At 36.9% G+C, this 11,019-nt stretch overlaps 2 protein-coding genes across 4 annotated transcripts; both read left to right on the top strand.

Moving 5' to 3' along the window:
* The first annotated feature begins 968 nt into the window (after nt 1-968).
* gjb9b (gap junction protein beta 9b) lies at nt 969-4,581 on the top strand. 2 transcript variants are annotated; one of them, XM_083524163.1, is made up of 2 exons: nt 969-1,108; nt 2,743-4,581. In XM_083524163.1, the coding sequence occupies exon 2, from the start codon at nt 2,788-2,790 to the stop codon at nt 3,574-3,576; it is 789 nt and encodes a 262-aa protein (XP_083380289.1). In that variant the 5' UTR covers nt 969-1,108; nt 2,743-2,787; the 3' UTR covers nt 3,577-4,581. The 2 variants fall into 2 exon arrangements, with proteins under 2 accessions (XP_083380289.1, XP_083380290.1); XM_083524164.1 differs by lacking the exon at nt 969-1,108 and adding an exon at nt 1,121-1,246.
* Nucleotides 4,582-6,119: 1,538 nt separating this feature from the next.
* On the top strand, nt 6,120-10,853 carry pef1 (penta-EF-hand domain containing 1). 2 transcript variants are annotated; one of them, XM_083524159.1, is made up of 5 exons: nt 6,120-6,291; nt 6,697-6,991; nt 7,829-7,969; nt 8,086-8,229; nt 10,128-10,853. In XM_083524159.1, the coding sequence occupies exons 1-5, from the start codon at nt 6,274-6,276 to the stop codon at nt 10,355-10,357; spliced, it is 828 nt and encodes a 275-aa protein (XP_083380285.1). In that variant the 5' UTR covers nt 6,120-6,273; the 3' UTR covers nt 10,358-10,853. The 2 variants fall into 2 exon arrangements, with proteins under 2 accessions (XP_083380285.1, XP_083380286.1); XM_083524160.1 differs by having other exon boundaries at nt 6,244-6,291; nt 6,697-7,198; nt 7,314-7,969.
* Nucleotides 10,854-11,019: the final 166 nt, after the last annotated feature.

Below are 11,019 nucleotides of genomic sequence, written 5' to 3'. Positions count from 1 at the left end.
CAACAGTTAAGAGTTTCCCAAGAAACATGGTGGACATGCCTGTGAAGGATTCCACTCAGTATTGCCATTAGATTTTTAGTTTTTAGATTGTGGCATATGATATGAAAGGTGGAGTCAGCATTTCATTATCCTTACTCAACTGGTTTTGCAAATATAATTAATCGTCATCATGTTTAGTTAATGAATAGAGATACCACAGTGAATCCAGTTCACCTGTAAAATCAATGAGGTATGACACTGGCTGACATTGAATGCATTTTATTAGGTTAACCTACAGAAAATGAAATAATCAGTATCTTCAAAGTTTTTAGGCTAATGTGCAAAGGTAATTAATGTTTTATGATTTAAAAAATTAAACATTTTCAGCAGTCAATCAGGACATGCTTTGGTCAATGTGTAAAGTGCAAAAAAACCACAACTAGTTTTATAGATCAATCATCATTATAGTTTTTGAGATCAACCAACACAGCAAAACACATAATGTTTATGACCTAACCTCTCACACTACTGATTTTTCCACCACTGCCAGTATACTATGGCTTACAGCAATCCGTTGAGTAGCCGCAGTGTCCCTGTTAAATTGGTGACAGTGTCTCTCTGAATCAAGACTTGAACTTGAATTATATATCTGTTTAAAGTTTTTGGTACATACTTTATAAGACACTGAAGTGACTTTAACTGTGAGCTCAACTGAGTCTTAATTCTGAGTAGTTTGATATAGCAACATCTCCCTTTAGTCACAAAGTTTAATCATTTGTCCCAAGAGAACACCAGAAGACACATTCAATTAATTTTTTTCATTCAGTAAAATAACCTGTACCCATAACCAGAACACAAAAAAAATGCAAAAGAAAAGCAAAACCTTCATAAGCCTCTATACATGTTTCTCACAATCACTTCCATTTTGTTGAAGGCCGCTAGATAATGTCCTATCTACCTAAAAAATCATAATACTATTTTCAGGTTGTTGAACAGGCTGCTGAAACATCCACCCACCTGTACTGTAGCTATAGGGAAGTATTGCTTTCAGTTAGTCTAGATTGACAAACAAACGAGGGAGCGACTGGTGTACCTGCCCTCTTTCACATTTCTTAACAAGAACAAACAGGTAAGACTTGGTTCCCAATGTTCGACTGGATGTTTTATTTCTATATATAATCAATGTTTGGTAGATTATTTGGTGCTTGCTATAGTTCTGATAATAATCAAGACATAAAGACATTGATGTATCGAAGCAAACATTGAGGTAGTTTAAGAAGAGAAAATAGATTATTTACAGCCCCTGGGCTTTGTGAAGGAATCTTTGTGGCACCGCATTGTTGATAAAAATAGGTATAGTATCCTGTTTAGCAATGCAGCAATGCTTTTATTTATGTGTTCATTTAGAGGTTTAAAATGTTTTTATATGCAACTATTCCTTTACGCTGCCAGGGGCTACAAATAATCTATTTTCTCTTCTCCTATTGATATTGTTAACGTATGTGCTTATGTGTGTGCTTATTTTGCGGATGTGTGCTCAGTATTTTTATGACCAAACACAATCTAACATTTTGGTGATTATTATTATTAAGGTATTAGGTTTTAGATCTCTAAGTTCCACAGAGTAAACTATACTTGTCTTATTCTCAGTTCCCTAAAAATGTATTATCCTGTGATATTCAAGCCACAATACACTAAATACCTAACTGGGACAGAATAAAACATTATATAATAGTCCATTTTTTTTTTTTTTTTTTTTTTTTTTATTGAACAGCAAAACTATAATGTCTTGCAATGCACTAATAAGCACTCATCTAGACATATACTCTCTGTTGTAAATACCAAACCTAGACTTGTTGTCGAGCACAAACAAGGTATAAACAAGGAGAAACAGATCCTGCTTGCATCCATGCTTTCTGGTAAAGCACTGTGTACCCTGCCTCAGCCTCTGGGAAATCATCAGGCGATGCGAAGCAGAGACAGCAAAACAGAAACTTTCAGAACCTGACATGAATTTGGCTTTGAGGGAGATTTTAATTGAATCAGGCAACAGTGATATATGTCATAAAATAAATAAATGAAACAAATACTATAATATTTAGCAGAAAACTTGTAACCAACGTGTATTTCTTTCCAAGTTGGTTGGTGGTGGTTTGAGAAATTTATGGCCTAAAATGTTAGAATTCAAAATGTAACCATTGCAACATGTAGCCAAAATGATCAAACCAGTGCTATCATATGGTAAATCATAAACAAAGTTAAACATTTTACACTTCTAGTACTCATCTTAGTGGTCTACTATTGTAAAAAAAAAAAATTTATAATAATAATAATAATAATAATAATAATAATAATAATAATAATAATAATAATAATAATAATAAAAAATAATAATAATATTTTAATTTATTAAAATGAGATGACTATTTCTGAAAAGGAGTCCACGTAATCATTTGCAACCAAAAACTCATTATTTGTTAAAAATAAGAGGTGCAGACATCGTTTCAATCTGTTTTCTCAGTTGACTTTTTAAACATTTATTTAATTGCATTCATTTTTGTAAGGGTCCATTGATAAGTAGGTCATGGAGAAGTCTTGGTCATCTAAATGTGGTATGACAAAAGACTGTGTCCTTTAGTTTAGTTTTTTCCCTTTGAAAATAGGAAACAATACAAACATTCTAAAAATAACAATAAACCAAATATAACATATTCTCCAGTAAATGATACAGATGTTTTATCTTTTTTCATATACTTTGTACAGGAGCTGTCTCATGACCTTAGCAGCTGCCAACCTCCAACTGCTAAGATGAACTGGTTATCCCTGCAGGCCCTGCTCAGTGGCGTAAACAAATACTCCACCGTTTTTGGCCGTGTTTGGCTCTCTATGGTCTTTATCTTCCGTGTGATGGTTTTCGTGGTGGCTGCACAGCCAGTTTGGGGAGACGATTCCAAAGACTTTGTGTGCAACACAGCTCAACTCGGTTGCAACAATGTGTGCTACGACCACACTTTCCCCATCTCCCATATTCGCTTATGGGCCCTACAGCTCATCTTAATAACCTGCCCGTCTCTCATGGTGGTTGGCCATGTCAAATACAGGGAAAAGAAGAACAAAGATATTGCAGTTGTTCAGAAAGGCAAATATCTGTATTCCAACCCGGGAAAGAAGCGTGGTGGCCTCTGGTGGACCTATTTACTTAGTCTGATTTTCAAAACAGCCATTGATTCTGGTTTTCTCTACATCCTTTACTATATCTATAAAGGATTTGACTTACCCACTCTGACAAAGTGCAGTCTGTATCCTTGCCCTAATGTGGTAGACTGCTACATTTCACGTCCTACAGAAAAAAAGATCTTCACTATTTTCATGGTTGCCTCCTCTGCTCTGTGTATCCTCATGTGTATCATTGAGATGATCTACCTGGTGTGTAAGCGCTGTAAAAAGGTGCTTCATGAAAAAATAGAGAAAGAACGCATGCAATTAGCTGAGCAGTCTGAACAGAGGACTTGTTCTCGATCAAGGTGTGAATGCAGAGTGGATCCTACTGCATCCTACACAAATATCAACACAATTAAAAAAGACGAGTTCAAGTGAAATCAGTTAGTGTCACTGCTCTGTCTGAAATCCTTTACACTGTAATTTTTTTTAAAGTTGTAGTTACACATTTGACTTAATGTGAAACTCTAAAGGTATTGCATGCTTTACAGTGAGATGAACTGCGAAATAATCCTGTACAATAATCAAAGACTGAATCAATATAATGATAAATATCTGGACTCACTAATATATAAATATGAGCAAATGTTGTGTTATGACGACTTTGGGTGCAGTGTTTGATCATTTTGATATTTTGACATTTACAGTATAAAATTCCATGTATGCCTAGATAAAATGTTCGTGTTTGTTATTAAAGAGAAATACTGTCCCCTAGTGGACAACCATGAATATTATAGGATACTTCTTTTTAAAAATTCAGGAGTGTATTGATTCCCAATTACAGTACAGTTTTAAAATAATGCAATACAGTACACGTTCTTTGCACTTTCCACATGATTAATATCTTGTGATATAAATAAATTAACACAATCTTTCTTCACACACCAGCTGTTTCATATTCTTGTACAAATCCCAAATACATTCACCAAAATTCAATAGAAGAAGGCATTGCTTATTTGAACAAAGTGTACTGATGAAAATAAATAAATAGGTGTATTAGGGGATTCAAATATTATAGTGAATGTCACTATGTAATTTCTTTCAACAGAATGATCGAAGTAAATTGTTATTTGTTGTCTTCTGGAAAAGAGCTTTTGAAGTGCAATACTAAATCATATACTTATAATAATAACAATTCACTCTGAACATCCTGTTTTTAAATGTACACCAGAGACTCTTAATGGACCATGTTGCCTTCTTGAAAATTGATGAATGTTGTCAGGAATCATGAACTCAGCTCTTACAAAAAAATAAAAATAAATAATCATTTGTGTATCTTTTATTATTGTGTCTTTTGGAGGATATGTAAACATTTGCTATGTGAAATGTGAAAATATCTTATTGTGGGCTGCACTGAGTACAAAATAAAGTATTTTTCCTCTTTACATTAGAAAGAATGATTCTATTTTGCAGATTCAACAATCTTTTATCACGATGCATATTTATTAACATATTTGCACTGGTAAAAAAAAAGTAAAAAGATTTATTTATATATGCTTTTTAGTAGATGTAATTTAGAAACAGATAATATAACCAATAATTTGTGACCAATTCTTTTATATGTAGATTGATTTCTCCTCACTAAACTGTTTCTTAAGCACATCCTCTCAAAACCACTGCTGACTATAGACACTATAGAGACTGGGCTGTGTCCTGAAAGTCACATAGAATATAGATTAACATGTTCAAGTTTAAGTTTATTGTCTCAAAGCAGCTTTACAGAACTCAAGAATAAAAGTGAATGATGTGTATGTATCCCTGATGAGCAGCTTGGGGAGACTGTGGCAAGGAAAAACCCCATAGTTATGAGGAAGAAACCTTGAGAGGAACCCATCCTCATTTTGGGTAATATTAAGGGTGTGATTATAAATCTTGAAACAATACAAAACACCAGAAAGCGAGACCCACAATAAGCACCAGAGTGTGTGATTATGAGTAATGTCCTTTTTACAGTCTTATACAGTCAGTTGATGTTGTGGAACCAGGAGCTCATAAAATAGCTCAATATTTGAGATCCAACACCAGCTCCTCTATGCCAGAGCCTTTAAAAATTCGAAGAGGTCCAATGCCAAACTCTACATGAAGTGGGATCCAAATGGTGCTGGTACGAATCTAGATGGTTCGGGATGTTTGCAGGGTCGGCATCTACTTCTTTGAAGGTATCTAATCTTCATGAAGTGGGACACAACTGGAGCTGGAGCAACCTCGGGATGCCTCAGCATGGGTAGAGAAAGAAAAGCAGTGGAGAAGGATAAGCGTAGCAGGCATGGCATAACATGCCAACATTGCATCTTCCTGGAAACAGAATCTTTTTAGATTTTTTTTTCTTTTTGAAGTAAAGGCCTGTTTGTGAAAGAACCATGTGTTAGAAATAAGAAGGCACTTAAGCAAATTTATGATTTGCTGACTGTCTGAGCCAAAAAAAATAAAAATAATAAAAGCTTTATTAATTGCATAGCATCATATTTTTCCAGTGCGTCGTATTGCATTGAATCGCATTGTGTTGAATCGAATCGAAATCGGATCGCATTTTAATAGGGTGAATCATATCGCATCGCATTGGTAGCTGTGTATCTTTACCGTATCGTTGACTATGTATTAAGAGTTATATGGATGCAAATCCCTTATGTGTGTGATGCCTTTTAAAAACTAAAAACTATATTATAATAATGCAATATTATTGCCTTTAAATCTCACTTTTCTGCTTTACTTTTCACATGTTCATGACATGATTTGCTACCCGTTCGACATAATCGAACAAAAATAAATACACTTACGCCCGCTTATATTTTATTTAGCACACATTACAACTTAAGGAATCATATTAACCCCCGAAGCTTGCCATGGATCAGTCTGTAAACAGAATGTCTAGTGGTTAATGCCAACTTTCTCCTGAGGTGTGGTTACTGTCTGACTCATAGTTCCGGGATGAAACCTTTTCTCTGACTTTGACCAATGAGAGGAGGAATATAGGATACATTCTGTGACGTACCTTAAATCCGACCAATCAGCAACGGGGGCGGGACTACAAAATCAAATGTTCGTACTCACCCAGAAGTTCCTTCACACAACAAGATGAGTTTTTACGGCCAGGTAATGAAGCTTCCGGGGTTTTATAATGTTTATGTGGTCATTATTTGTTGTTTGTCGTTTGTCTGAATTTCATTAATGTTTTATTACTCTGAATCTCTTTAAAACAATCCCGGAACTACTGTTAAACTGCGAGAGCTGGATGGGGTTTTGCTAACCTTCTGCAGCAGGCAAGATACAGGATTGAACAAAAACTCTATCCAGTGTATACATGAGTACCCAGAGATGTGTTTATATCTGGCATATATCAACATGCTACATTATTTTAAATGGTTGATAAATAACGAATAAACGATTTGTTACTGGAAATGCTTCATGAATTAAAGCATCTCCTGACCGTCGAAATCAATGTCTACTTAAGATGGTGAAATAGGTCTGTATAGATAGGTTTTCTCTTTGTGTTCACAGGGCTATCCAGGAGCAGGAGGTAACATTCCCCGTCAGCATCCTTCACCGGGTAACCCTTACGGAGGTGGTGCACCACCAGGAGGTCCCGTAGGAGGGCCTTATGGGGGTCAGGGTCCACCCGGGGGCCCGCAGTATGGTGGTGCCCAAGGAGGACATTATGGAGGACCATATGGTGGTTATGGTGGAAGTCCTGGGGCCCCTGGAGCGCCTTATGGTGGTGGTCAAGCCCCAGGAGCTCCTTACAGAGGATATGGGCAGCCTCAGGGAGGACCATATGGCCAGCAGATTCCTGGAGGTGAGAAAATGCTGGGAAAAGGTTTTAAAGGACTGAATTTTGACATGCCATATTTTTTTCCCTATTTGTCTCTCCTAATTTTATACACTTTCTACAAGTTTTGTTCTTTTTTGTTTTAAATATTGGACTGATCTGTATTTATTAGTTCTGGTTCAGACCACCCATAATCTGGTTGTGATGTGTTTTTACTGCATAACCACACTCATGGCATTAGGAAGAGTTCACTGGTGATTTGGAGTGTGTCTGGTCTGATTTGTCTGATGGTGAAACATTATTAGTGCAAATTCATACACACACTGCAGCAAATTCTCAGTTGTTTAAGTTTTGGCCATGTTTTGGTCAAGTCTGTGAATATAGCAAACAGATGCAGAAAATGTTTATTTTGCCTACTGCTAATGTTTTATATCCCTTACTCGATAACTGACTGCAGTCCAAGAACACAAATTCTGAAGCTTAGAAAGATCTGGTACATCCAGAGATCTAGATCTTGTTCCTGTAGTGGAATTCGAAAGCTGTATGTGCTTGTGTGTGTGTGTGCGCGCACGCGCATGTGTGCATCATAGTAATTTTATTTATAATTTGAAATATGTGATAATGTTCCCCACAGGGCCTATGTCTAAAACAGTGTAGATTTTCTCAAGGGACTGCAGCAAATCTCGTTTCAATGCAAACTGAAATATTACACTATGTCGATTAATTTCCTGACAGTATCTGCTTTTAGCACGGACACAATTAGCTTATTCCACATCATCCTGTGCCACTTGAGACCATATCGATTTTCGGTACTGTGTAAGACTGTTTCCAATTGTTTTTATGTTCCGGGTAACATCCCACCAGGGGTTAACCCTGAGGCATATCAGTGGTTTCAGACGGTTGACAGCGATCGCAGCGGTTACATCAACCTGAAGGAGCTCAAGCAGGCCCTGCTCAACTCCAACAACTCTGCATTCAGTGATGAAACCTGCCTGATGATGATCAGTGAGTACTTTTATCACGGTTTCAATCTTTCTAGCAGCGCAGTATTTCTGAAAGGTTGTTCTATTATCCAGGTATTGGGGGAAAAAAAATGCTTTAAGAGGCTGTGTGTTTTTCAGATATGTTCGACAAGACCAAAACCGGCCGCATTGACATATTTGGCTTCTCAGCTCTCTGGGTGTTTTTACAGCAGTGGCGGGCAATATTCCAGCAGTTTGACCGTGACCGCTCGGGTTCCATCAACAGCACTGAGCTGCATCAAGGTTAGTCAGACAGAGGACAAACAAAAACGCTGATTCTGCCATCCTTTTTATATACATGTTTTGTGGGAGGAAATATCACACTGTACAGATTCTCCAGACTTAAAATACACAGATCAGGCACAACATTATGACCAGTGAGTGAATAACTGATTATCTCTTCATAATGGCACCTGTTAGTGGGTGGTATATATTAGGCAGCAAGTAAACATTTTGTCCTCAAAGTTGGTGTGTTAGAAACAGGAAAAATGGACAAGCGTAAGGATTTGAGAGTTTGACAAGGGCCAATTTATGATGGCTAGACGACTGGCTCAGAGCATCTCCAAAACTGCAGCTCTTGTGGGCAGTGGTTAGTAGCTATCAAAAGTGGTTCAAGGAAGGAACAGTGGTTAACCAGCAACAGGGTCATGGGCAGCCAACGCTCATCGATGCATGGGGGGAGCGAAGGCTGGCCTGTGTGGTCCGATCCAACAGACGAGCTCCTGTAGCTCAAATTGCTGAAGAAGTTAATGCTGTTAAAGCTCGACAGGTCAGAACTAATTTGGCAAAAAAAGGGGAAACAACACCGTATTAGGCAGATGGTCAAACAGTTATGCCTGATCGGTATGTTTTTCTTATTAAAACATATTAAAATGTTTTACTGCAGGCCTTAGACCTTTTTTGGTAATATCCAAATAGGAAAACAGACAAAAATGTATATCTTATCAAACAAATCAGCATTCTAAACGTCAAATAAAATTCAGAGATAGCTGAAGTTTGCTCTTTTTTTCAACATGCTGTATGAACTATGTTAATGTTTTCTGACTTGTCAGGGAAGTATATAGCTACACATTATAATTGCATAAATGTCGAACAGCATTATCTGCCTGCTGCCATTACCTAACATCATGTTAGCCTACATTACTGCAGTAATAGTCACTTTTCAAATGGAAGGTGCAGCTTACTTTCAGACTGTAGTAGAAAACAGAACATAATGGATGCCACTTACCTCAGTATGTCTTTTTCTGTTCATGTTGTGATTTTTCATTTTTGACAAGTTTTTCCTTTTAACGATCTGTTTTGCTTATTAGAGGGTGGTATGAAAAAAGGGGGTAACTTCCTGTCAGAAGAGAGTGCATTTAATCGCTTTAAAAAAAATAATAAAATAATTAAAGCTGTCTGAATTTTGATGAAATTACAGTAAAGAGATGCCCAAAACAATATCATATATTTTACCATCGATATTACAGACTTTCTGTATCCTGTCCTTTCACTTTATCACCCTTATGGTATGCACAGCTTTAAGCCACCATCCTTTATGCCGCATAGTTATGTCTAGTTTTTGTGTTTAAGCACTATGTAGGCTAGTGGGGTTTTTTTTGTTGTTGTTGTTTTTACTTTTTTTAAATAATTTCTTATACAGTTTTATAAAGTGGTTTGTAAACTGGTGATGAATTAAGGTCAAACACTGACCTGCATTCCTTTGAACCGAAGTTTTTTTTTTTTTTTTTTGGGGGGGGGGGGGGGGGGGGGTTTGTCTTTTGTCATACTGATGGCATTATTTATTAAAGATAGCCTGCAATACTACCCTGGAACATATTTGATCATTTCAAATTCTTACAGACCACCACAGTCTGCTGAACCAGAGAGTTCATTTACACATTGTAGGGTTTCAGAATCTCAATCTTCTAATGGCTGGAACTGCTATAAACCTGAACGAACAACATACATTAAGGCCCCATAATGTATACATAATGATAGTAAATGTGACCCACCCACCCCCCCTTCAAAATGTGTCTTCTATACAATTATGATAATTTGACATTTGCAGAACATTTTTGAACCTTAGCATTTTCTGCTTCATTTAATATTCAGCACTTTTTATATGATGGTCATGCTATGAATCTCATTTCTTTCTTTAGCACTCTCTCAGCTGGGCTATAACCTGAGCCCGCAGTTTATTCAGAACCTGGTGAACCGTCACTGTGTCCGTGGCATGAGTAACGCCCTCCAGCTTGACTCCTTCATCCAGGTGTGCACTCAACTGCAAACCATGACCCAGGCTTTCCGTGAGAAGGACACCGGCATGACCGGCAACGTGCGCATGAGCTATGAGGACTTTCTCTCCTGCACCATCATACGGCTCATGTGATTTTCATTCCATAAGATGACAGTTCTTTTTCAGTGATGACGGCTTTTTTTTTTTCTTTTTTTTTTCCATGCCAAAGACCACCAGGCATTCTGGATGTTTCCTCATAACTGTGCCTTTCACTGCAGTTTACTTCCCTCACCCTAAATGCCCTGTACACATGAACTCTTACAGTGTGCTTAGCTTGTAGTTTGTTTCAGTTTTGAAGTGCAAGATAAATGAACAGATACCTGTGCCATAACTGCATGTAATGCCTGAAAAAAGCAGTTTGAGGAGAACTATCTCACTCAGGGAGTGAAGTTGCATTATTATATCTGCTGCCAATTATGTATTTTGTGGGGCTTTGTTTTATTAAATATATTATTTTATATTGTAACTGCATTCAACGGAAACTTTTTTGTTTCTGATACTGATGGAAAAAAAAGTCCTACTAATTCAACCACAAACTTGGTCTGGTACAGTGTAAAATTGATTTATTGTAATAAATTGAAGGCTTGGATCCTGAGTGGTTGTACATTTAATAACTGTTTAAGTCCAAGATCTGAATCAATTTGATAGTCATACCTTTGTAATGGAGCAGTCAATATCTTTTTTTTTGCATTGCGCCAGAGGTTATAAGGATTAAAGCTTTTAAGTATATTATTGATAGAAGCTTCAGAGTTTTA

Source organism: Silurus aristotelis (assembly GCF_946808225.1).
Source record: "Silurus aristotelis genome assembly, chromosome: 21".
Classification (NCBI taxonomy): Eukaryota; Metazoa; Chordata; class Actinopteri; order Siluriformes; family Siluridae; genus Silurus; species Silurus aristotelis.
This window is presented reverse-complemented; position numbering and strand designations above follow the sequence as displayed.

Coding starts and splice junctions, on each gene's coding strand:
- gjb9b (XM_083524163.1), top strand. CDS start 2,788: ATGAACTGGTTATCCCTGCAGGCCCTGCTCAGTGGCGTAAACAAATAC.
- pef1 (XM_083524159.1), top strand. Junction 6,992..7,828: donor TGGCCAGCAGATTCCTGGAG/GTGAGAAAATGC, acceptor ACATCCCACCAG/GGGTTAACCCTGAGGCATAT. Junction 7,970..8,085: donor AACCTGCCTGATGATGATCA/GTGAGTACTTTT, acceptor TGTGTTTTTCAG/ATATGTTCGACAAGACCAAA.